This window comes from Pristis pectinata, chromosome 7 (genome assembly GCF_009764475.1).
Source record: "Pristis pectinata isolate sPriPec2 chromosome 7, sPriPec2.1.pri, whole genome shotgun sequence".
Classification (NCBI taxonomy): domain Eukaryota; kingdom Metazoa; phylum Chordata; class Chondrichthyes; order Rhinopristiformes; family Pristidae; genus Pristis; species Pristis pectinata.
The window spans coordinates 85,679,243-85,707,007 of NC_067411.1; the positions used below are offsets into that span (position 1 = coordinate 85,679,243).

The 27,765-nt window shown below is 39.1% G+C and overlaps 1 protein-coding gene across 1 annotated transcript in view; it reads right to left on the reverse strand.

Annotated features, from left to right (window-relative positions):
• Nucleotides 1-6,857: 6,857 nt before the first annotated feature.
• commd10 (COMM domain containing 10) overlaps nt 6,858-27,765 on the reverse strand; it is a 64,307-nt gene continuing 43,399 nt past the window's right edge. The window contains 2 exon segments of the mRNA XM_052020465.1: nt 6,858-7,697; nt 11,303-11,362. Of these exon segments, the coding sequence (XP_051876425.1) occupies nt 7,659-7,697; nt 11,303-11,362 (99 nt within the window). The 3' untranslated portion in view covers nt 6,858-7,658.

Consider the following 27,765-nt stretch of genomic DNA (forward strand, 5'->3'; position numbering starts at 1 on the left):
TGTAAGAGGGAAGTGGTTGGGACGGAGGAGATGATCCATTAGTCATGAAGAGAACAGTCTTTTCGGAATGCTTAAAGGGAGGGTAGAAGATGTGTCTTGTGGTAGAATCTCATTGGAGCTGCTGAACTTGCAAAGTATGATCCATTTAACACAGAGGCTGGTGGGATGGAAAGTGAGGAGCAGGGGAAATTTTTATACTTGCTCTGTTGGAGAGGGGGTGAGAGCAGAAATGCTGCAAATAGATAATATTTAATCAAAAGCTATGTTAATTACAGAATCATAGAATCATACAATACATCTTTCAGCTGACCAAGTGCCGACCAGCATGCTTCCCTTTGTACGAATCCTACATTACTTCGAGTTTTATTCTCTCTCCATTCTCATTAACTCCTCTCAGATTCTACACACAAGAAAATATTTGTAGTGGCCAATTAACCTACCAACCTGAAAATCTTTGGGATATGGGAGGAAACCATGCACCCAGAGGAAACCCACCGAGTCACACAGAGAACATGCAAACACCACACAAACAGCAATTGTGGTCAGATTTGAACCCAGGTCACTGGAGCTGTGAGGCAGCAGCTCTACTGTCTGAGCCATGGTACGGCCCTGTGGTCGAATGGAAATCACCGTCAGGAAGAACAGGAACAATGAAGAAACTGCCGAGGCATCTGTGTGGAAAGCCTTGAGGTCAGAGCAGATCTGATGAAGATGGAGGGAGTGGGAGAATGGAATGGCACCCTTGCAGGAGACAGGGTGGGAGAAGGTATAGTTCGGATTGCTAAGGCAGTTTGTTAGCTTGTAATGCTTGTTTGTCACTAGCCTATCCTCAGTGCAAGAGATGCAGAAAGGGAAGTGTAGAATTGGTAATTGGTAGTTGTTTATTATTGTTGCATGTAGCGAGATACAGTGAGAGTTTTGTTTGTGTTCCATTCAGTCAGATCATTTCAGACAAGTACATCAAGGTAGTACAAAAGGAAAAAACAATAACAGACTGCAGAATATATTGTTACAGTTACAGAGAAAGTGCAGTGTAGGTAGTCAAATAAACTGAAAGGGCCATGACACTGTAGATTGAGAGATCAGAATCAGAGATGGACCATATGAAAGGGAGAGCTGGATGGAAATTGGCAACAATAGTAATGAAGTTCCTGAGTCCCATACAAGTACAGGAAGCAAAACCTCAACAGATTTCAATGCATCAGAAAAAATGTTGCAGGAGGGAACCCAAATAGGACAGAAACAAAGGGTGTTCCACGTGGGAGTTCCCACAGCTACTCTGGATCTGGAGAAAGTGAGTGGAGTTGCAGAAGTTGTTCAAATGTGAGAACAACCTCACATGTAAGGGAATGAGATAGTCCCCAGACGGTGATGGAGTACAACTTGGCCTTGGTGATTGACATTGAATGTAGGGGAAGGCCCATTGCCTGCCTCTTTTTGTAATGCAAATGTTACTTGCCATTTATCAGCAGCGCATGCCTGAATGTTGCCAAGGTCTTACTGCATGCAAGCATGGATTACTTTATTTTCTGAGAAGTTACAATTGGAATTTAAAATTGTGCAATCATCAGCAAACATCTCCACTTCTGGAAGGAATGTGTTAGATGAAGTAACCAAAACATTGCCTTCCTCAGTGTTATACACTGTTACTTTTGTGAGTTTTATTTATTAACACAAGAAGAAACCTTGATAGTAGGATTTTACTCTTACACAAGTACTTAAAAAGGACATTCAATGACTCTGAACATCTGCAGGTCCTAGACAATACAGGAAGACATTTTGATGACCTGTATGTAAAATGCAGCACACTGTATATTTATATCCTATCCCTGTGAACTCCCAAGCACATTATCTGATTATATGTCTTAAAAAGATGGTTGTAATGAATATACAACACCAGCTCTTTGTGTTTTTCAGGTAACTTGACTATAACAAATGGCAATAACTGATAACACTGAAGTTATAATTTTATTACCCCTCCTGGTAGATTCTTTAGGCTAACATAACGCACAAAGTACTTGAGTAACTCACATGCAACCTTGTGTGGGCATTAACAGAGTCATGAACCAACCTGGAGAAAACCTCAGAAGGGTTCAAAGACCAACTTTCTTGTAGTTAAGAAACAATATTAGAAAGAGCCAAGTTAGACACAGCAATTGTCCTACTTTTAGTTCATAGTAATTTAGAACAGAGAACCCTAGCTTTCAAACCAAATTCTCATAATGAAATCTGCTTACCTTTCTCTTAACAAAGTTATGCTGGGATAGATATGACAATAAGATTCACCTCAGTACCACTAGACCGAAATATAGCAAAAGCTTTACTGAAAGGCAGTTCACACCTTCTTTGCCAAGGCCTCAAGCTCTGGAGTTTCTTTCCCAGACCTCTCCACATGTCCACCCCTCTCTCTACCTTCAAGGCACTGTTTAAGGCTTTTTTTAAATCAAGATTACGTGGCTCAAATTTAATTTATTTAAAAATAATCCTATGAAATACCTTGGGATATTTTTGCTGTATAAAAGATAAAAAGAAAATAGAAGTTATTCTTCTTGCTGCTCCAAAATCAACTGTCTGTAACGTGGAAGGATTCTTCCACTATTGACAGACCTTATATTAAGTAGAATGATGAAGGAGTTATATGCGAAACATTCACAAAAGGGCAAAATTACCAAATGGAGCTGCTTAACATCTGACTGAAATAAATCATTCAATTTGCTGCTTGGTAGAGAGCCAACCCATTTGAACAGGCATATCCTGGTCCTATCCCAGGAGTACATTAAGTCAGCACATCTCATCAAGCATATTATTGTGGTAGAAAGAAAAATATCATCCAGATTCCTGCTTCTGATCAGGATTCATTAACCCTTGGCCAGTGAGCCTCACTTTAGTTGGAAGGAAATAATTGGAGAAGATTCTTAGGAACAGGATTTACCTGCATTCAGAAATTTCAGATTATTTATATTTATCATAAACTTTTAGGGAAAGTCAGCATGGGTTTATGCAGAGGAGGGAAGTCCTGTCTCATAAATTTGATTGAGTTTTTTGAGCAAGTGATGAAGATGATTGATGAGGTTAAGGCAGTGGATGCTGTCAACATGGACTTTCCTAAAACATTTGACAAGATCCCCCTTGGTAGGTTGTTGCAGCTTAAGTCACATGGAATCCACAGTGAGTTGGTAATTTGGATACAAAATTAGCTTAGTCATAGAAGAAAGAGGGTAGTGGTGGAGGGGTATTTCTCTGACTGGAGATCTGTGACCAGTGGCGTTCTGCAAGGATCAGTGCTGGGAACTGTTGTTTTTGATATATATAGCTGGATGAAAATGTAGGTGTTTGCTGATAAATTTGCAGACGACATGAAAATTGGTGGAGCTGTGGAGAGCAAGGAAGGTTGTCAAAGGATACAGCAGGATGTAGATCAGTTGAAATTCAGGCAGAGAAATGGCAATGGCAGATGGAGTTTAATATGGACAAGTGTTGCACTTTGGGAGGTCAAATGCAAGAGGAAAATATACTGTAAATGTCAGGACACTAAGGAGCACTAATATACAGATGTATATCCATAGCACCCTGAAAGTGGCAGTAGAAGTAGAAAATGTAGTAAAGGAGGCACACGGCACGCTTGCCTTCAACGGTTGGATATTTGAGTATAAAATACAGAGTATAAAAGTCCAAAAATCATGTTGCAGCTGTATAGAACTGGTTAGGCCGCATTTGGAATATTGGGTGCAATTCTGGTCATCACACCAAAGGATGTGGAGGCTTTGGAGAGGGTGAAAAAGAGGTTTAACAGGACGTTGCCTGAATTGGAGTGCATTTGCTATAAACTTGAATTGTTTTCTCTGGTGTGTCAGAGGCTGAGGGGCAACCTGATAGAAGTATATAAAATTATGAAAGATATTCAGTTATGAGATACATATATATTATGTAGGGTAGATAGATGGTCTTTTTCTTTAGATGGAATATGGTTAAGGTGGGAGGGGGAAAGTTTAAAGGAGATGTGCAAGGCAAGTTTTTTTTTATTCACAGAGAGTAGCAGGTCCCTGGAATGCACTGCTGGGGGAGGTGCAAGGAGCAGATTCAATAGCAAAGTTCAGGGGGTATTTAGACAAGACACAGGAACAGGCAGAGAATAGAGGGAATATGAACTGTGTGTAGGCAGATGAGATAAATTTAGATTGGCATCATGGTCAGCGCAGACGTGGTGGGTTGAAGGGCCTGTTCCTGTATTTTACCCTTCTAAGTTCCTTGTTGCAAACAAGATGGAAGTTTAATGTCACTCTCCCAAATAACTCAAAACTTGCCAACAAAATCTGGAGATTATATAAAAAACATGTATTTGTAAATTACTTAATATGGAATCAAAGCACAATTCCCTCAGTGGTGCACTGAATGCAACTGAGTCGGAGACCAGGCAATTTCCAGCTTATGTACAATTGTGATAAATATTTGTGATAGTAGTACACCAGATGCACAGAGAGAAATATTACCCAAAAAAACATGAGATGCTTTCCTTTATCAGGCAAGGCACAGAATGCAAGAGCAACTAAGTTATTTGAAATTGTATACAGCATTTGGTTGGAACATAGCTCAAGTTAGCATAGTGGTTAGCGTAACACTATTACAGCGCCAGCGACCCAGGTTCAATTCTGGCCGCTGTCTGTAAGGAGTTTGTATGTTCTCCCCATGTCTGCGTGGATTTCCTCCGGGTGCTCCAGTTTCCTCCCAAATTCCAAAGACATACAGGTTAGGAAGTTGTGGGCATGCTAAGTTGGTGCCGGAAGCGTGGTAACACTTGCGGGCTGCCCCCAGAACACTCTACGCAAAAGATGCATTTCACTGTGCGTTTCGATGTACGTGTGACTAATAAAGATATCTTATCTTACTATGTTTAGATTCGGTCATCATATTACAGGAAAGTTGTGCTTCTACTCGAGAGGAGATTCAAAAGAACATTGCCATATTTGGAAGATTTAGTTATCAGGATTGGATAGATTGGGGTCATCTTCTTTGGAACAGAGGAGGCTGAGAATTAATTAAGATACATAAATTTATGAAAGGCTGAGCTAGAATAAAGAGAAAGGATCTTTGCCCCCTCTTGGTAGAGAGATCAAAAACAAGAGGACATAGATTTAAACTAGCTGGTAGAAAAATGTGATTTAAAAAAAAACAGATAGGTGACAGAGGACTGAAACTTGGTGCTTGAAAGTGTTGGAAAGATAGAAACTTTAAAAAGTACCTGGGATTCTGTGATCTGCAAGGCTTTGGACCAACTGCTGGCAAGTTGCATTGGACTGAGTAACACTTTTTCAGGCAGCACAGGTACTGTGGGCTGAATGACCTTCTCTGTGTTGTAAATTTTCTTTGACTCCAGTTGCATTCCTTATTATCATTGCAGAACCTCTGCTGAAGTGCAGTGCAATCACGTTATAACACGGTGGCAAATTAAAGGCCAGCTGATGCTCACAAGCAAGCCTCATTGTGGCAGTGCAACAAAATGTGGCAATTGTATGACCAGATCCTGTTAAGAGTAAAATGGATGAGATAGAGCTGAGAGTAAATTATACCATTATCAGAGTATGAAGCAAAAACTGCATATCCGTGTTTGTTATATTGATTGAATCTGATACTTAAAGCCACTCGATGCAAAAAAAATGGGAGAGATAATGGAGATTTGGTCAATTGCATAATTATTGGCCAATACCCAGGTGAAGAATTTTAGCCACAGCAAATCCTTGACTTCTAAGGACAGGCACTTCCTGCCAGGATCATCCCATCACTGAATCCTTATAATCCTTTCACATCTTGAATCAATGCTTAGTAAACTTCTCATTTACCACCACACAGTACAATCATGCAACTCATCACTGAATTATTCTGCCAAAACAATGTCCCCACATTTTTCAGATAGTACATTCATAGCAACCAAACTTATTTTTCTTTGCTCCATTTGATTGGGGGAGAGGGGGGATAATCACTTGTTTTTGAAAGGGCCCTTTCAAAAACAAATAATGTTCTATACATATATTCAGAATGGAAGAAAGGAAAAAATGTTCAGTCACCATCAGGTACTATGGAACATATCACTCAACTGATCAAACCAAAGTGGTAACACTGCACAAGCACAAATTTACTTTAAATGGTGATGTAAAGTGGCTTATAGCACACTGACTTTTTCTTTAAGAACAAATCCAATTTTTCCCTTTTCCAGGTTTGATAGTCAAATATGAACTAAGTTCACATCATCAATTGTGAAGTTGGAACACACAGAATTGTCCAGTGTTGAGCCTCTTACTTCAGGATATTTTGGGGGGGGGGGGGGGGGGGGGGGGTGTTGGTGGGAGGGAACATCTGGAATGTCCTCTCAAACTGCAGCTAAAGCAATGCAATCATAAGTTATCAAGCAGGGATTCCTGGACTTTAGGATTCTCCAGAAGATCTAAGGCCCCTCTCCTTCTGAGAGCAGGTTTTGACTCTTTCTGTATTCATTCATTTAATCACATTATGTCTTTTGCCAAATTTAATGAAACTCATTTTCATAGAGGAATTTTTTGTTTGGAAGGGAATAGGGATTTCCACAGGCCATTGGGTAAAAATTGAATGTGCTTATAAGCTGGAGACAAAAATGAAAAAAAGATCCAAACAGGAAGAAATGTGTGTCGTGAGAAATTCCACTTTTTACCACCACAATGAATGGAATGATGTATCAATTACCTTAAATCATTTGTCATTACAATTACATTATCATAAATGTGTGTGCACGTGCGGGATAATTACTCACCACTTTCATATAATATCAAAACAATACCTGACACTACATGGTAAAAGATCTGAGCAGTAAAACTCCACACCCAAAATTCAACATTTACATATTTATTTTAATGTATGCAGATGATTCCATTTCAATCCTTTCATTTTTAGCCTGAAATTCCATGAACATTTAGAGTCCACTAACAGGTTTGTTCTGACACTTTAATTCAACTGGCAATATAAACAATGACATAGCATGCAACATATCTCGGTTGTTGTTTAGTTTTCAACACATACAATATGGAAAATGTGGCAAGAACAAAAAAATGACATAGCTTTAAGTGCAATTCTATAGAAGGATTTCTGTATTAATAGCTTGAAATTCATAAATATCAAATACAGGTTTATACAGTCAAAATTGTCAATAGACTGCAACACAAAGAGAAAATAAAAGAGTAGTCCCATGAATTATCCAGCTGCAAAAGACAATATCAAATAATGTTAAAGTCATTATTGTTGTTCAATCTTTCCTAAAGCTATGCTACAATTTTTATTTGTATTTTTGAATCAAATATATCCTTTCTAAATCTGGCAGAGGATAAATCCAAAATCACATCACGGTCAGAACATCAATGCATCCTAAAATGCAGTCAATAAGCCTGAATCAATTGAGGGCACCTTTTGGTCTATCAGCATTTAGTTCAAGTGCTACTGAATTTTCAGTAACAAGTAGAGAAAGCCAAGAAAAATTGACTGGTGTAGATATCAAAAAGTGGTAACGTCGTAGCAATGCCGCATAACTTGATGGAAACAGTTTGATTTCTGCAGCATGTATTATGTAATGAAAACTTCTTAATTATTAAATTTGCAGTTGACAAGTGTGCTTCCCACAGATGTGTACATCTTGTTCATGTAAGAGAGTCCAACTGTGCTTGAATAGTTTCCAACTATAGAAGATTAAAAAAAAATGTATTTTAGATAACTCTTATGCATTGACCATTATGTCAGCTAACATTTGAATGCAATAAATGTGGAGCAGTGCAAAGGATTGTTTTTGAGTTCAATTTGTTCAAGGTCACCTTTGTATGGATTTATAATGTTGCTTCAAATTCTATCACCTTAGCCATTTTACAGGCGATACAAAACACAGGTCCAAACAGATGCAATGCCTTGGAACTTGCAGAGAGAAATGATAGCAAGTATATCAGTGCTCACTTTTATAATGGAGAAAACCTGACAGCAATTTCTGGAGTATGTTAGTTAAACACACAGAAATCTAAGTTTCTATCAGTCATTCCTTGTTTATCTAATGCTTTTGCAACCTTCCCCATTGTAATCTGCAGTGTAACTGAGTCTTTAAATAACAGCAGAACCACCTGACCCACACCCCCCAAAAAAGGTCGACTGTCAGTACCTCAGATAAATCTTTCAGAATATCCCACTGTAAAGTGATAAGCTCTTAAAAAATTAATTGCTTTATATGAGTAATGTAAAAATCAAACTATCATATGAACATTCCAACCATTATTTTGTTATCTACAAGATGTTTAAAATGTTAATTAGAAACTCTCTTATTTTTAAAACAAAACTTCCTCTTTGGTTGACTGTGTTTGCCTGCACAGAGATGACTACATCATTGTTACTGGATGCATAGATCCCCAAGGACTGATGCCCAACAGCAAATGTCATCAGGAGAGACGAGACTCGCGCAACAGAAACATTGTAAGGTCAACAGCAAACAGTCATTTCACCCAAACAACAAAATGTGATTAGTTGCTCAGATCTTCCACTGACAGGTTCATTCAACTTTCTGCCACATTCAAGTCCTGGGGCCCAGACACTTGCATTTTTCATGGAATCCATGGGGCAGTAGAGACATCCGCAGATTTTCCAACTCTCGTTAGATCTGACACAATGATATTCACAATCATTCAATTTCAGCAACAGCTTTGACAGCTGGTGTGACATGGCTGTGGGGAAAGGGGGCCTTAACAACAGTCAAAGCCATTCTAGGAACACAACTGACCACTCCTTCGAGGAGAGCCTGTGCTGCTCCACATTTGGCTAGACCACACTAGGGCTGCCAACTCTGAATTCCGAAAGTAAAGGACAGATTGTGGACAGTGTTTGTAGGCAGGGATTGCTGTGGGTGGATCACAACCAGCCACAGGCTCAAAGAACTAAACTACCTCTTTTAACTGCAAACAATGTATGAAATGATACTGAGTAAATGAAAAACAAGGCAAATACAAAACAGCATCTATTAGCTAACCATTGCTGAAATCTTATACCAAGGAGTGCAGTACTTTCAAAAATAGTAATTACCTCAAGGTAAACTCTGAAGGGCAACATTCTATGCATTCAGAACAAATATAAAGGTGAGTTGTTCACACCTTCCTCTCAAAGAGGAAGTATTTCGCAAAGTCAGGAAGCCAGACATATTAATCTCTCGTGTACACATAAATATGTCGGTCTTTAATTAGAATAAAATGTGGGGGGAAGCCTGAGGCAGGTTACAGTCCATTTTTATCTGTACCAGCACGTTTGAAGAACTCTTTCAAATTGCAGTTATTGCCAGAGGGAAACTTGCGCTCAGCAGAGCTGCTTTCCAGGATTCTAGTGACCAATCTATGCCACCCATACAATGCCCCAGATCTAAAGCTGTAAGTGTACCTGGATCAGACATGACCAAAGACTGGACAAGGCCCAGACCGCAGCTCAGCTTCAGGCGGACATCCAAGGACACAGGCAGACTGTGAAGGGAGTCAAGTTCTATGTAAAGAGTTGTAGCTCTCCTGAAGTCTCCCAGCCTTACATCCCTCCCCCCGTACAGCTTCTACTGAACTTGCTGGAAAAATGATGTATGAATATCATTAGCCAACTCACTGTACAACTACACAATCTCCATTGAAATTAATGGACTCAAAGGTTCTGCACCAGATTTAACCTCACAGGATCCATGAATAGATTCCCCAGCAGAGCACTAGGATTCAGCTGGTGGAATCGAACACCAGGGTTTGGGTCAAGGCTTGCATGTGTTTACAGAAGCAAATGCCAGCAGTTTGTTCAGGAACTGACCGAGTCTACCAGTAACAGTCAACTCATTGTATGTCAACATGGTGTACTATCCACAAGCCTTGGTACATAGTTACCAAGAACACTGCCCTCAATTCAAAATGATACTTGGACTTTTATCACCAATTCAGCCAAAGTCAATGGGGTCCATAAACAGTGATCTAGATTTACAGATCAGCTGCAAGCTAGCTGCAAGTCTGTAACTGGATCCTTGACTTTCTAACATACAGACCGCAATCAGTGAGGATAGGCAGCAATACCTCCGGCATGATTATTCTCAACACTGGTACCCCACAAGGCTGCATCCTCAGCCCTCTACTCTACTCCCTATACACTCATGACTGTGTGGCCAGATTCTGCTCTAACTCCATCTACAAGTTTGCAGATGATACCACCGTTGTAGGCTGTATCTCAAACAGCGATGAGTCAGAGTACAGGAAGGAGATAGAGAGCTTAGTGGAATGGTATCATGACAACAACCTTGCCCTCAATGTCAACAAAAGAGCTGGTCATTGACTTCAGGAAAGGGGGTGGTGTACATGCACCTGTCTACATCAATGGTGCTGAGGTCGAGAGCTTCAAGTTCCTGGGAGTGAACATCACCAACAGCCTGTCCTGGTCAAATCACGTAGATGCCACAGCCAGGAAAGCTCACCAGCACCTCTACTTCCTCAGGAGGCTAAAGAAATTTGGTTTGTCCTCTTTGACTCTCACCAACTTTTACCAATGCACCATAGAAAGCATCCTATCTGGATGTATCACGGCTTGGTACGGCAACTGCTCTGCCCAGGACCACAAGAAGCTGCAGAGAGCTGTGGACACAGCCCAGCGCATCACGGACACCAGCCTCCCCTCCTTGGACTCTGTCTTTACCTCTCGTTGTCTTGGTGTAGCAGCCAGCATAATCAAAGACCCCACCCACCCAGGAGATTCTCTCTTCTCTCCTCTTCCATCAGGTAGAAGATACAGGAGCCTGAGGGCATGTACCACCAGACTTAAGGACAGCTTCTACCCCACTGTGATAAGACTATTGAACAGTTCCCTTATACAATGAGATGGACTATGACCTCACGATCTACCTTGTTGTGACCTTGCACCTTATTGCACTGCACTTTCTCTGTAGCTGTGACACTTTACTCTGTACTGTTATTGTTTTTACCTGTACTACTTCAATGCACTCTGTACTAACTCAATATAACTGCACTGTGTAATGAATTGATCTGTACGATCAGTTTGTAAGACAAGCTTTTCACTGTACCTTGGTGCAGTGACAATAATAAACCAATAAACCAACAGCTGAGCAGTCAGTGAGCCAGAGAGACTTTCGAAGGCAAGTAAACTTTTGAATAATCAATTAAGCTGAAAAAAAGTTTCATAGTAAATGGTAAGTGTGGATGCTTGCTACAAAGTCAACACTAGTAAGTGGGCTGTCAATTGAAATTTGCCATAAAATAAAAATTTTTTAAAAATCGCTCACCTTATTGTAAAAATCTAGAAGTTCTCTATGGTTAAACTCCACAAAAATGTTTTCTGTATTCTGTATAACAAAAACAAAAGGATTTTTTTTTCATTTGTGAACAGAATGGATTTTATTGGCCACAAAAATGTAACTCAGTTTATTACACACATGATAAAAGTATTCAATTTAAGTGCACATGAAAAACCAATGGAATGGAAGACAAAAATATTTTGAGCAGGAAAATAAAATTAAATTGATTAAATATTTGGCATTTTCCCACATCACTCAATTGCAGAAAAGTCAATTATTTTTTCCAGACATCTTTAAACTATGCAGTGATTAAAACAGTTGTAATGAATCCCAGTTGCCAGTCTAATCCTCAGAAATGATCAAACTTGGAAAATACCCACTAGATCAACTAATGGAACATCGAACATTGTGAAAATCTGTTTTATTAGAAAACTAAGTCAGTTAAAACTGATCTTCCTTCTAAAAATAACAAATGTAGTAATGTGTGCAATTTTCCAGTTCTCAATTACGTAATAGTTTCTATTAGTGATGAAACAGACAGATGAAAACAAGCAGAGTATTTGAGAACAGGGCCTTCGTTGGCACAAACGGCTGTTTCAGCTGCACCTTTAATGCAAATAAAAAAAGCTACAAAAATATTCCTATTCACCCAAAGAGTGATACTGGGCCATCTTTTTGTATAGAAGATGGAAAATAAATGTCATAAATCCAAGTAATGGCCCATCAGTCTGCACAGCTTTAAAAGACATTTCAGCTTTCTCCATCATTCAGCTCAGTGAACCCACCCTCCAGGCAATTTTGCATGCGTTTTGATTTGAAGTTTTGCAAAACAGCAGTAAGAACATTTATTAGGAATATTTTACAACTATAATTGGAGTCAATTAGGTAACATTTTCCTTAATTGCACAATGATTTAACAGCAAACGGTTGACACTTTTACAGACACGCATACCAACCATTTAATCTCCTCTAATGACTTTGCCATCTGCATAGTCTCAAAACTTTGTCTCATTCCTATAGTTTCTTTTTGCCAGAAGAAACTTTTTTTTTCATGTGTAGGTATGTTAAGTCCTTCCTCTATCTCTTACTATATTTAAGATATCTCCAGCTTTTAACAATAACTGAACAAAACAAGTCCCTCAATTCCACATCTTCTAGGCTAATGGCAATCCAATTTCGCATTATTTCCTCCAATTAGCTGAAAAGAAATTCCTAACTTGATGTAGTCTGTTATTTCGTTCATAGAAAGCAAGCACAATGGCTGAATATTCCTAGCTAACATTGATCATCATCATTGTTTTATTTAAGGAAAGAGAATTATTTCACAGGGCATGGATGGGAAGACATTACTGCAAGAGAGGTAGGCCCAAAACTTCAAATATAATCAGATCAGCTTTCAGATGAAATCTGTTCAACCAATAAAAAAAAATCATATAAACAAACGGATCAAGAAAGAAGATTACTTACTTAATTCTTGGTGTTAAACCTGGGTTTTATTGTAAGGCGAAGAGTAAGAAATCACCACAGCAGTGTAATCCCATAGTCGCTTATGAGGGAAATTCAGCTTTTCACTAATATATATAGCACCATTGTGAATAAGTAACAATCACTATGGAAATGTGTTCTTATTAAGCTGTTCTGCAGCAAAAGTCAGCATGTGACCATCTCATTCTATTCACTGAATTATAAAGCCAAAAACACATTGAAAATGATTTTGAATCCAAAGACTACTAGGTATCAACATGACAGTCAAGGATGTTTTTTTTGTTCAATTCCACCCATTCTAACACATTTCTAATTTTGATCATTCAAACATTAGTTCATCAAAAGGTGTGATGCAGTTCAATAATCCTGAAGTTTTCATCTTGTTCAAGTTCCTCATCTTTGTTTTAGTGTGAAAGAATGCTGTAGTTGTCATGACATGCCAACATGGAACACTACCAGAAGCTGAAACAGTCCCAACTGAACAGACAAGAAAGATGGCCCTGACATGTGGAAAGAGTAGTTATGGAGGCCCATAATTTAAGGAGGTGTACACAACATTATATCAATTACACTGATGAATAGGAACCCAAAAGTCTGAACTATATAATCAAAAAGCTGGCGGCACAAAAAAAATGTTAGGAGATCCAGAAAAAAAATCATTTCAACAGATTTATTTTCCCAAAAGTTATCCCAACAGAAAATTGTTTACATTCAATAGTACCCTCCACCCATAAAAGCCATTTATATGTATGCTTTGCGCTCTGGATGCATTTCAGAGACTATCCTGTCCCTCCCACTACTCCCATAGACACATTCTCTTGGTGTAGTAGAAACATCAACAACTCACTGACTGCTGCTATGAACATCTATTTAGTGTGCCACACTCATCTCTCAAGGCCTCACCAAGAGATATTCCCTTTGTTCTACCCATCTGCCATGCCCCCACCTACCGCCTTCCCTGCATCTATCTCGTTTTCTCTCTTCTGACGAAGGGCCCCAGACCTGAAACGTTAACTTTGTTTCTCTTTCCATAGGTGCTGCCTGACCTGCAGTGTTTTCAGCATTTTCTGTTTTTAAACGCGTGTAAACTTTGCCATTTTCTCGCACCTCTTCATACTCTAGTACTGCCCCAATCCAGAAGAATAGCCCAAAAGAAAGTATTTTTCCAAAAATGTGTTAATTCCATTAGAAATACTACCATCCCCAATTACTATCTTGCTCATTAAAGCTCCAAGCAATTCATATACTATATTTAAACAATAATTATGAAAATTGTTTTAATAGTAAAGACAAATACCAATGTCAAATATTTTTCAGTTCCAGGAAGTACTAATTATTATTTTGCTCTTCTGATGGGGTCAATCACAAAATGATTCAGTTTGTGCAAGTCTGGCCACAGCGACAGAGATCATTGAAAATGATGGCAAGCTGTTACCTAAACCTTCTTCTCACTTCCAATTAATCTATCTTGAATAAAAAACATTATTTGGCCAGTTCTCTCACCATAATCTATCTCTTGTGCCTTTCTCCTTGCAAATATTCAAGAAGTGACAGTCGCAGTCACCAGCTCAGATTCTACAATTCTGTGGACAGCAGAGGCTTCTTTTGAAGTCAGATATGTGCATGGCCAGTCAACGGGCACAAATGGCTGGCAGCAAGGGCATGGGGAAAGGGTAGTTCTGTGCCAAAGGTCTCAGATAAAGTCTACAGGTCAAGTCTGATATGCTTGAACAGAGATGCTTGCAGTAACATCAGGCCTGACTGAAAGCCTTCATGTTACAAAGAGCATTGGCAGTCCAGCTACAAATCTGCATTTGGAAACGTGGAACCCACTTTCAGCATAGTGATGATTGTTATACATCAACTTGTACAGATTTAACCATGATGCAACATATGAAAACATCTTGCTTTCCACTGCAGCACAGCTATCAGCTAGAAGGAAAAGGGTTGCAATTGACACTGGAGGAAAAGTGTGTAGGAGGAGAAATGCAAGCAAAGGCATGCAGGAGATAGGAGCAAAGAGAGTATTTGATGATTGCATTGACTTGAGGTATAAAATTGCTTGTTGATTTGGCTGACTTGTACTCAAGCTGACATTGTGTTTATAGCAACAGGGGAAGCTAACATGGAAGCTGTTATGCTATTCCTTTTTATTCATACAGTTGTTAGCAGTTCAGCATGTAATGATCATCAGTAATCGACCCACTGCAGTTCCAGTTAGAAGGAACTTCCACAGTGCTGTTAGCTGGGCACTTCCAGAATTGTGACCCAGCGACCACAAAGGAACAGCAATATATTCCCAACTCTATATGGCATATGATTTTAAGACCACACTGTAGGTAGCAGAGTCACCAACAATCGTAGCCCTTGTCCTTTTAGCTGATAGAGGTTGCAGCTTCTCCAGGTGCTGCTGAGGAAGTCTTAGCAAGTTAGTGCAATGCAGTCTCAAATTAATTATTGTGGAATTGTTGAGGCCAATTTAGGTGATTTATGTTGGCTGCAAAAAAAAATGCTTAAACTAACAAATGCTGCTCAACCATTTTTCCCCTAAAGATTATCTATCAGAGTAATTATACAAATTAATGGTACAGGAAATTGTTACTAAGAGCATTGTGTCAACGCTGACTGAGAAATCTAATTTAGATTAATCCCACTTCCCACATCTCTATTCACAGCCTTGTAGATTATGGCCCCGCATGGGCTCCTCATAATTTTTAGGTGACTATATAAACAGAATGTAAAGACTACTGATACCAAGTAGTCATTCTTGGTAATACGAAGCCTACAAACTAAATTTTTCACAGCTGCAAAGATTTTAGATTTGTTTAGTCTACTTCAAGACATTGAGTCTTCAAAGTACCAGAGACAAAACAGCAATTAATCTAATGTTAAGCCACAGTCATTTTTAAAAATACTCCGCAATTTTAGAGGGGAGATATAAAGTTGATCCATGTTACAGAATACTGCATTATTGTAGTATAAAACAGTACTAATTTAGATTGGATTTCTTGTGTCATGGTCCAACAGTAATAGGTTACAAGCTTTAAATTCAACATGGTAAAATAAAGAAAAAGAGTAAAAGGTAGGAATGTCCACAATCGGGAAGTGGTGTACATTGGAGAACCTAAGAATAAAACAATAACTTTAAAAAGATTATTGTATGGCAATTTAAATAAAATTAATAATTTAATGGTGCTCAAAATCTGTCATAACTTAATGCAGGCATCCCACTTGAACTTCCTGCTCACCTGTCACCGCCATAGTTAGCCTGTCACTTCTAAATCAACTAAATTCATAAACAAATGTCATTTGCAAATGAAGAATCAGGTCCATTTGCAAACAGGTCCCTAAATTAGAATTTAAATAAGCTTGATTAGGTGAATTATTTGGATAAAAGCACAAGATCGTGTTACATTTGCGTCTGGCATCACAACACAAATTTGGGTAGAACATTCATGTGTCAGTGTCCGACATTTATCCTTGGACAAGGGAGATGATTAGAATAGGTCAAAAACTCCCAAATTATGAAGCACATTTCCAAGTCATCTCTGGGTAGAATGCAGGAATAATTTTATAGTGGTGCATTTCATTTTATTTTGGTGTAACTGTAGGGGTACTTAACAGAAAGCTGCCATCCAACCTGGGTACCAGTTCCTGGTGCTGGCAGATTGCTAGGCTCAGGCCTGGAGCCAGGCCAGAAGCCAAGCACTGGACCCCAGAAAGTCTATGTGCATTAGCTGGATATAGGGAGCTGTGCAATGGGCTGAGGGCGGCTTGGCTAGTGTCCTCTGTTCTCTCAATTGCTCGTAGTCTCCAAGCTGAAGGGTGGGTGTTTACTAAGCGATGTGAGAGCCCATCCCTGTTGCAGTCACACAACAGACCCTCTCCCACCTCCATCTCTACAGAGTGCAGTTTGCTTGCTGTCCATACCCATGGGATGCTATGTTCAGATCTGCTGGGCCATACAGTCATGGAACAATACAGCACAGACACAGACCCTTTGACCCAACAGGCCCATGCCAACCATGGTGCTCATACAGCTAGTCCAATTTCCTGCATTTGGCCCATATCTCTAAGCCCCGCCCTCCATGTACCTATCCAAGTGCTTCTTAAATGATACTATTGCATCTGCCTCAACCACTTCCTCTGGCAGCTCATTCCATACACTCACCCCTCTCTGAGTGAAAAAGTTGCCCCTCAAGTCCAAGTCCCTTTTAAATCTTTCACCTTTCACCCCTCACCCTAAATCTATGCCCCCTAGTTTTGGACAATGCCCTGACTGATGAAGGCAAGTGTGCTAAATGTCTTTTTCACCATCCTGTCCACCTGTGATGCTGCTTTCAATAAACAATGTACTTGTACTCCTAGGTCCCTCTGTTCCATTACACTCCCTCATGCCCTACCATTCATAGTACAAGTGCTATGCTGGTTTGACTTTCCAAAATGCATCACCTCACACTTATCAAAATTGAAATCCATTTGTCACTCCTCGGCCCACTTTCCTAACTGATCAAGATCCCCCTGTAATCCACGATAACCTTCTTCACTATCAACAACACCTCCTAATTTCATGTCATCTGCAAACTTACTGATCAAGCCTTGTGAATTCCCACCCAAATCGTTGATACAAATAATGAATAACAAGGGTCCTAACACCAACCCCTGCGGCACACCACTAGTCACCGGCCTCCATTCTGAGAAACAACCTTCAACCACCACCCTCTGCTTTCTACCTCCAAGCCAATTTTGAATCCACCCAACTAGCTCTCCCTGGATTCCATGGGACCCAACCTTCCAGTCCAGCCTATCATGCGAGTACCTTGTCGAAGGCCTTGCTAAAGTTCAAATAGACAACATCCACTGCCCAACTCTCATCTACCTTTTTGGTTACTTTTTCAAAAAACTCTAAAAGGTTCATCAAGCATGACTTTCCACACACAAAGCCATGCTGAATCCTAATTAGACTCTGTCCATCCAAATGCTGGTAGTTCCTGTCCTTCAAAATTCCCTCCAGTAACTTCCCCACTACTGACACCAGGCTGACTGGTCTGGAGTCCCTGGCCTGTCCTTGCTACCCTTCTTAAACAAAACATTAGCCATCTTCCAGTCTTCGGGAACTCCACCAGTGGCTAACAATGAAGCAAATATCTCCGCAACTGCTTCTCTAGCCTCCCAAAGTCAGAGGATGCACTCGGTCAGGCCCTGGGGATTTATCCACCTTAATGCGCTGTAAATGTGCTGTATGGGTCCTTTGTTCAAAACTGAAGCAATCTAGGCCGAGCTGCCTTCACATCTGTGCTAGTTAATCCTCACCAAGTTATGGTGGTACGCAATCTGCTGGTGAATCTGAAAGCAGATAAGCAATGTCTGGATAGGGTGTACTGGGATGCCATTTTAAGGAATCAATGTTTGCTGATATTTACACTTTAATCATTCCAACAGAAGTGGCTATGCTTTCAGATGGCTTGGCTCAAAGCCCTGAATCCGTCCCAATTCCTCTACATTTCCACTTTCCTCACCTTAAAACTTACCTGCTCTAATTTTTACCTTATGTGACATGGTGTCAAATTTTGTTCAAAAATTGTTCCTGTGAAAAGCCTTGGGAGGTTTTATTTAGTCAGAGGAGCTCTATCAATTTAAACTGTTGTTACTGTTGTTTCTAAAGACACTTGAGCCAGGCAATGGAGGCTGATGCACTGTTAAACCATTCTCCAATGCTATAGTCAGGAAAGAAGCTGAATAAATAAGGAAAGCAAATGATGAGGAAGAAATATAACAATATTTTGAATTATGCAGAGCATAAGTTGATACTTGCAGACACCATCTTCTTGATCACGATTTTTATTTCCAAAATCAATACTTTTTAATGGAATGGGAACTGTAGGAAAAAGTGCAAGGAACAGCTCTGGCAACAAAAGAACAAATCTAAATTACAGTGGAGGCAGATGCAGTGAAGGGTTAATTATAAAAGCAACAATTATACTCAATTAAAATAAATGAAAAAAGATGAAACAGCCCATAAAAAAAAATATGGTTACAGTTAATCCACACCAAAGGGAGTTGTGCTCTTGCAAACTGGTTTTGTGGGCTGGTCCCACGAATAATCCTCCAGCTTTGTTCATGCCAAAGGACCCTGAAATAGAGCAGTGTGTGGTCCACATAATCACTAGTTTGATGCCATGGAGATTGCATTGCAGGTTTTAATGTCATTTTTATATAATTAAATGCGAGATAGATTGTCAGCATATCTATCCAGCATCAGTAACAATATTACTTGTTCAAACATGACCATTTTACTCAAAAAGGAACTTGCACACATTTTTGGATTTTATTCATTGGTACACAGTTTGAAATCAGAAAAAGTAAATCAAGGATCCTCAGATCCCAAATGGTTTAATACCAAAATATTCCTGTGTGCTTCTCTCTACGATTGCAAAAATTAAATATAGGCTTAATGTATCATGAGCATGACAATTATGGAGTCTATCTGCAAAAAAAAATTCATATCTTGGTAATATTTCACTCATTTTATCAATAAAGGAATAACAGCTTCTGGAGTCAATCATTCACAGACATTTGCCTCTACTGAGGGACTGATGCAAACCAGCTTAGGGAGGAAAATATTCTCCCCTTGCAGAGCAAATTTTAAGCAGACATTTCCTTTATACACAGGAATTCCTTTGATTTATGAGGGCTAACAACCCATCCCATTACTGCTCTCAGAAGGGGAACTTTGGGAATGATGGTTACCTACATCTAAAATCCTAAATAGCCTGGGTCATATTTACTGTAATCTTTTTCCATTACAGAAACCAGAACATTGCCTTTTACTTTCCTTTCCACCACCCCAATTTTCAAACTCTCAAGTGAAAATCAAGGGACAACCTGATTCCTACAATAAACAAAGGGTATTAGCGAAAAAGAACAACATGCAGATGATGCAAAACTGAAATAAAAACAGAATTAGAGTTGTAATGGAAGATCATTAACCTGAAATATTTACTGTTACCAGCTTGATGTTGCATGATCTACTGAGAATTTTCTAATTTTATACAAGGGATATTATTTGGCCAACATGTAATGCAACATTGAAGATTACAGAATGGTAACTTAGCTAAAACTGCTAATTATCCAGTGAACATTCATTCTAGGAATCATTTTCATATATATTCAACTTTAAATGGCTAAAAACTGAAATACTAGGAAAATACTCACTATGATAATTTTATCTACAAGAGATAGCAGGGAAATCCAAAAATACTTTACCAAAATCAGTGGGAGGAATTTTACCACGTCCATTACAGTAATAACAGAGTACTGAAGGCAGATGGCAGGCAGGGAAACAGGAGGATGGAGAATGAGGAGGGGTGGAAGGGGGAAGGAAAGAGGAGGGAAAGTGAGGGAGAGGATTGAAAACCTTGAACGTATGGGAAGAGAGCAATTGATAAGATAAACACAAGGACCTTTTCAAATCACAAATACCCATTTTACAGGTGAATTTGCAATAAACAAACCACTCTGACAATAATAAATATTTGCAAGAGTTTTAGCTTAACACAAATGAGTATAATGGAAACATTTTCCACTCCAGTAGATCAGTGCTCGATACACAAGAAGAATTCATCAAGTATAAAGCAAGTCTGAACATTTCTGAAAAGAACCTTTTCACTTTTTATCAAACTTATATCCATCTCATAAGGACTCAAAGCAAGTCTGTGCTGTAGTCTGCCTCATGATCCATCAAGTTTAACAACTAAAACGGGGGGAATAAAAAAAAACACGCTATTTGATTTAGGAGAAAGGAAAAATGTGATGCCCTCAAGGCTGTAGATTATAAAATGATTGGGGAACAATTGAAATTTCAACGTAGCTGAGGCCAATAAAGTCATTTATATAAAGTGCTAAAGCTGTAATTTTAACAGCTGAAAAGCTCTTTACCATCTCACTGCCTACTGGTACTCAACATCATTACAATATGCTAGTAACAATACTTCTGTTGTTATCATACTGGGTACACCTAGGCTAATTCCAAAGCCTGAGGCTGCTGGCAATATTTTAAACCATTAAATGAGAAGATTTGATTTAACTTAATCGCACACTCAAGTTTACATAATCATTGCTGATAACTGCAAAAAACATCTGTTCTCTTGAAAATCAAGATTCTAATATACTTAATGCACATAATCAACATAATTTACTGCACACAGAAAGTAGTTAAGAAAAATAGCAATTTATTCATAAGAATATTTTGGTCTAAAAATTAATCTGCTCAGAAATCAGAGAGCTATAAAAGTAATACATTAACACTTTTGTTTTAAAGTCACACAAAGATTACAATCTTAAATTAGGACCCTCTTCCAACAGGGCTTGTGTGATTTCACGTTCCCCCCAAAAAAAAACATGACCAGAGGACCAGAGAGAAAACTAGGAGGGAAAATCAATGCCATATATGTTATGCACTGATATAACACAGCAAACAGCTTGGCTGCCCATTTGCAGCCACATAGCTCCTGCTCAATCCTGGCACACCATTTGTATAAGTGTTCGTGTGATTCAAATGGCTGAGATAAAACCAAGAAAGATAAGGAACATGCTTCTAAATTCACAAATTTGGCCCAGGAAATTTTAGTGAATGAGATCCACAACACAAAAGAGGTCTTCTGTGACAGGATGGTGCAGGAATCCATTGGGGGTTACAACAAAACACCACAAGAAAGAGATGGCCCAGGACATAGCTTCAAGGAGTAAAACCCCAAGGAATGTGGAGAGGTGCAGGAAGGAATACCATGACCTCAAAAGATATCAGAAGATGAGACCCCAACATTCTTGTTACTACTGACATATTCAGCAGCCTTTAGCTCCAACACTGACCATTCAGCCAGTACTTCCCCCTCCCCCACAATCACAACCCAACAATGACAGCCCTCTGTCATCCACAGTCACATGCAAACTGATCCAGCAAGGCAATCACGGGAAGTCCACCTCACTAATTGGCCCCTTTCTTTTTACAGAAAGAGTGTGAATTTTTCATTTTTTTGCTGATAATAACCAAACAAAAAACAGGCTAAAGAACTACCTATAAAGCTGGAATTTTGTTTCTTTTCTTTAAATTGCTGTTGAAATATGGACTTTGTGCAGGCTACAAACCAATTGCATTTGGTTGAAAATGGAAAATTCAATGTTCATACCATTGGGTTGTAGGCAACCCAAGTGGAATACAAGGTGTTGTTTTTGTAGTCTTCATTTGGCCTACAGCTACAACTCCTCTCTCACCACCATCCAGACTTTAAACAGGCTGTCCAGGCAAGGCAGAGATTCACGTGCACCTCCTCCAACCTCATTTTGATGTGGCCTCCATTGAATCGGCAAGATCAAGTGTAGATTAAGCAGCCATTTTGCAGAGCACCAGTGCTCTGTCTGTAATAGCCATCTTAAGCTTCCAGATGCATGTCATTACTTCCCATTCCCACACCAACCTGTCTGGCTTTGGCCTTCTCCACCACCATGGTGAGGACAAACACCATCCCTTTGCCTCCACAAATGCCAATTGGCCCTCTCGGCTCCTCCAGTAGTTTGTTTTTTGCTAATTGAGAACACAGCAAATGAGCTCCAAGTCCCTACTCCTAGGTCAGCAGGGCAAGCAAGGAATCTACCAGGTATACATTTACTTCATAATTATTGCACACTTTTCAACCCGTTTCGAAATGGCTCATTTCAGTCGCTTTTCCACAAAGGCCCCATGCATGCATTGCGGTTATGCTATTGTTTTTGTCTCTATCAATACACAGTCACAATGGGAGATCCCAGAAACTCTTAGATCAAGATGAACAGGAAGACAGGGAGCAGGGAAAGGGGTTAGAAAATCAGGAGCCTGTGGTCAACATGGAGTCAGAAGAATACCCTGCATCGTTATACAAAGCCTCGCCAAACATCAGCTCAGATAAACCTACTGTGAGGGCACAATTCACAAAGGGGAAACACGTTGAAGGGGAGGCAGGAGATCCACTATTCTAGCTTGCCATAAAGTGAGTCTACGTAGCAATACTGACCAGATGAATCAGATGAGGCTCAAAGGAAATGCATTCCAGACAAGGTTACTGAGGATGCATTGCACAATGGTTGACAGATTGCCTGGCCTGTCAGTACAAATACACAAGATGACAAGTAGCATGGAGGAATCCATTGCTAACATCTCACAGGACATCACAGAGCAAGGAGAGCATCAATTCTACAACTTTAATCATATATTGCTGAAACTAAAAGGTGTCACATTGTCAAATTCTCTCTTTTGTAGCACAGAATGTTTCAACATCTTTACCTGCAGCAAATAGTGGTAGGACAGATTTGCAAGCACTCCTTCAACCCACTGAAGTTATTAATAAGTCAAGCTGGAGAGGGTGGAGAATGCAAATTCAAGAGCTTTAGGTCCAGGAAAAGAAACAAAAACAACGCAACTTAGGTGTGCAAGAGAAGCACAGGATTACTAACATCAATTATCTGTTTAGCACAGTGAGATGGTGACTTACTTCACCTTGGCTTCAAGTATTTTGCTGAAAACAACTGATATTCTACCTATTTCATAAAAAATACCCTTATATCTGTCAAAGTAATCAGGACTATCCAAATGAAAAAAACATTTCCCGATCTCAAATGTTTAATTAATAACACAACATGCAGTATTTTCTTCATGAATTCTATTTTGGGTGCTAGTTCTCTCTAATGAAATACTTAACACGTCTCACAGCACAAGTTTTGCTATTTGATAAAGAAAACTATTTGCATATCTTGTAAACAGGTGGGAGTACTTCATTAAACGCAAAATAATTTAAATTCATACATTGTGCACCAGTGAATCTTATTATCCAGTGTCTACATTTATTCAGATTCTGTCAAGGAAACAAATTTTCAGGGAAGTATACAAAGAAGCAGCAATTATCATTGCTTCAAAGGTATACAATCCATATATTTTAAAAGTGATTCAAATATCTGAAGAATCTGTGCAATTCCAGCAATTTGTGTACTCCACCCCTGCCCCCATGATAAAGACCCTTTTCTCAATGATAAAAAGCATAGGCAATTTTCTTGCAAGTTTGAACAATACACCTTCAGCCATACATCAGATGTATGCTGCAAGGTGCAAAAACTGAATAAGTAAAATATTAATTAAAATATTTCATCAACCATGAATTCACCTAGACTTTAGTGCAGCCCACTTCACACTGAGCTCAATGGTTTAAAACATTTCTCTTACTACAAACAGTGGAAGTCAGAATTTAGAGATATAATTGGACATAGAGGATGGTATAAGCACTACCTACTAAAATGCAGGAGCAGACACTTTATTGTAACATGCCCACACTTTAACATTACCCTAAATGGTATTGAATATCCCACAAAAATGTTAACAGTAGCCCAGGGACAGTGGGGTTGGGGAATAAATTGTTTCCCCTACCACATGTCTAGAGAGGAAATAAAACCACGTCTCAGTCAAAGACTATAGTGATTATGTCAGAATATGCTACTGTATCTGAAACTAGAACATTACTTCAAGTTCTAAAGAAAGAAAGAAAAAAAGATAATAGAAGGATCAATTGTGGGAAAGTTACTTGAATATGGCCTCAAAGACAAAACAGATGAACACTTTGGTTGGTAAGTGTGAATGGTAGGTCATGTCTATATAATCAAAGTTTTTGAGAACATAATGAGAATGGTGGACAGGGAAGTATCTACCATGGTGTTTACACAGACTTCCAGAAGGGAATTTGATAAGGTTCTGTACAAGAGATTATTGGAAAAGAGTACAATTGTGACAACTGTATGGCAATTTGTTTGGAGGTTGAAGAAATAAAGTCACTGACTGAATGGATTTGACAAATGGGTCTGTAGATTTTCACCAAATAAATAAATGCTGCAATGAAGAAGTGGACGAAGAGAAAGATTGATTCCAATCAACCACGATGCAATAAGTGACCTCCTGTGCAGCAAGACACTACAATTCTACAGCTTTGATTGAGACATTGAGTTACCCATCCAACTTTACAGATGACACTAAGTTAGAGGTACAGTAAAGAAAGAAGGGCACAGCTTCTTAATGTTTAAGAGTGGCCCAGCTATGGCAAATAGTGAGATCAATAGTTAATAGTGAAAAAAAAATGAAGCATTTTCTTCTTGGCAACAGATTAAGAAATGTGCCAGGTCAAAAGTATTTAGATACCCACATACACAAAATTATCAAAACTAGTGCGCTACGATAAAATTTAAAAATGGATTGTTGCCATTTATCTCAAAGATGGAATTCTAAAGTGAGAAAATCTCAATTGTATAAAACCTTAATGAGATCCCACTTGGAGTACTGTGTTTGATACTGAATAGCACATGTCAAGAAAAATACATGGACAAGAGAAATTCATCAAAATTTTATCATGGCTTGCAGAGTTAAAGTAAAAAGACAGGTGGTATTTGAGTGTGGAATTAATTGAAATATGCAACACGATAAAACATTTTTCAAAGATTAGTTTAAAAAAAAGCCAAATTAACTAATCCCTTCTGCCTCCACATCTGCATATCTGCTTCCACCACCGCCCCTGGCAGTGCATTCCAGGCACCTATTACTGTGTAAAAAAAAGTTGCCTCACACATCTCCTTTAAACTTTGCGCCTCTCACCTTAAAACTATGCCTTCTAGTATTTGACATTTCTACCTTGGGAAAAAGATTCTGACCGTCTACCCTATCTATGCCTTTCATAATCTCTCAGCCTCTGGTGCTCCATAGAAAACAATCCAAGTTTGCCCAACCACTTGTGCACCAGTGAGAAGCAAGGACAGGAAGCAGTTTTTCCACACTAAAGGCAGTAAAAGTGTGAAAGTCACTTGCCCAAAATCCCTTAGATACGAGGTTAAAAATGGAAAAAAAAATACTGGGATAAGAAGATTAAGGGATAAAGAAGAATGGCAGGTAAAGGGAACTGAGGTACTGATCAGTCATGATCTGACAGCATAGATCTATGGGCTTGAAGGTTGAATGGACCACTGGTGTTAATCTGATCTTTATTCCATATCCAACCTGAAAAGCTTGATGTAACAGTGGACTCAAACCACACCAAACATTCAACACCTCAGCACCTTCTAATGAGTACAAAGAAAAAAAATGTGACAGCAGGACTGATTAGTTTATGACTTCTGAGGTCAAGAGCAGATATAATATAGTGCCATGAGGAGCGGTTATAGTGCCAGCCACAGAGCAAGATGTCACATTGCAGAATGGAATAGTTGCACTTTATACCACTGGCAAGTGACAGATCCTTCTTCATCAACAGTGCCTTAAATGTAGCCCAAGCGTCACATGGGACCCCCAGTCTGACAATCTGAACAATAAAGCAACAGAATCACAGTTTCACTCACATGTCTGCTCCTTACTGGTTTGATAGTTCTTTACAATTTTGTGGGCCTGGAGCTTAAAAAGGACCAACATGTTGATTCCACCCTGGTAGGTCAATTCCAAGTCAAAATATTTTGCACACAGATTGCTCTTCATTCTTTCCAGTCACCTGTTCACTAATCTCACTCTTACCCAAAGCCTGTCCTCTGATAAGCCCTGTCCTTACATTTACGAATTGATCAAAACTGTCAAAGTCATTGAATATTTGTCAACATCTCTGACATTCACAATCTTTTAGCTTACAGTCGCCTACAAACTTTTTCAAAAAAGAGATTTTGAAAATTTCATTAAGTTATTGTTCAAGAACAGAGGCTATATTTGAAGCATATGTTAACCGTAAATAACAAGTATACACAAGGCACTCCCAGCAAAAGTGATTAATGTTATGTTTATCTCCCATGTTTTAGTGGTCAGTTCAGAGAAGAGGCAATGGTTACAGAAACTTCTAAATCTTTAAGACATTAATTTATATTAGGACACTAAAAAGACAAAATTATTGCACAGGTTTAAATGAATAACAATTAAATTAAACCAAACATTCACTGACATTGATTTTCTTCTTCGCAAGCTCACTTCTACATTCCAATGAATGGGTTCAATGTTCCAAAGCCAGCTCTAACCTGGCACAGCTACAGTGGATAGATTTCCCAAAGCAATACTTGGGAAGCCTGTGGAGGCTCGTGCTCTACTATTAAGAAAATCTCTTGCAATTTATGTGGAAAATTCTGGCCACATCATTCTTCTGAAACCATTAATCTACATTGCATAAAAATTAGCAAGCCAGCCACTGTATATGCCAACAAATGCATATCTGCATGGGTTCTGCTGTTAATCAACAATAGATATTTGCACGTTTTTTTGGTCCCTGTTGTCAGGTTAATCCAAAAATCTGATTGTTCATGTTTTCTGTTGACAAAGGAATTGTCATTTAGAGTGTGAACAATTGTTGCCAATTATTGTCTGTTCCTAATTGCCCTTCTTAAAATTGTGAAGTCCATCCAGTTTTAATCCAGCAACAACAAAAAAAAGAGATACATTTCCAAGTCAGGGCATTGTGCAACTTGTAGGAGAATTTGTAGATTGTGACAAACCTTGTCCTTCACAGGAATAGAGATTGTGCTTTTGGGAGCTGCTGCCAAAATAGCCTTGGTATTTAGTAGCTACTAAAAAGTGTAAATTTGCCAGTGATAGAGTCGACGTTTAGTGTTCTGGAGGTTGCCAATTAAGTTGATGTTTTGTCCTAGATGATGTCAGACTTCTTAAACGATCTTGGAGTTGCATTCATCCAGGCAAGTGAATAGTATTCCATCACACTTTTAACTTTTACTTTGTTTTTGGTGGAAAAGTTTGGAGGGGGCTGGGGGTGGTGGTGGAGGGCAACTAGTGAGGAATTTGCCATGGGAAAACAAACGCCTGACCTATAGCTGAACCATACTACTTATGTGGCTGGTTAATAGCGACTCAAAGGATGTTGATAGTGGGTGGATTTGGTGGTGATAATGCTGCTGAAAAGCAAGGATTGATGGTT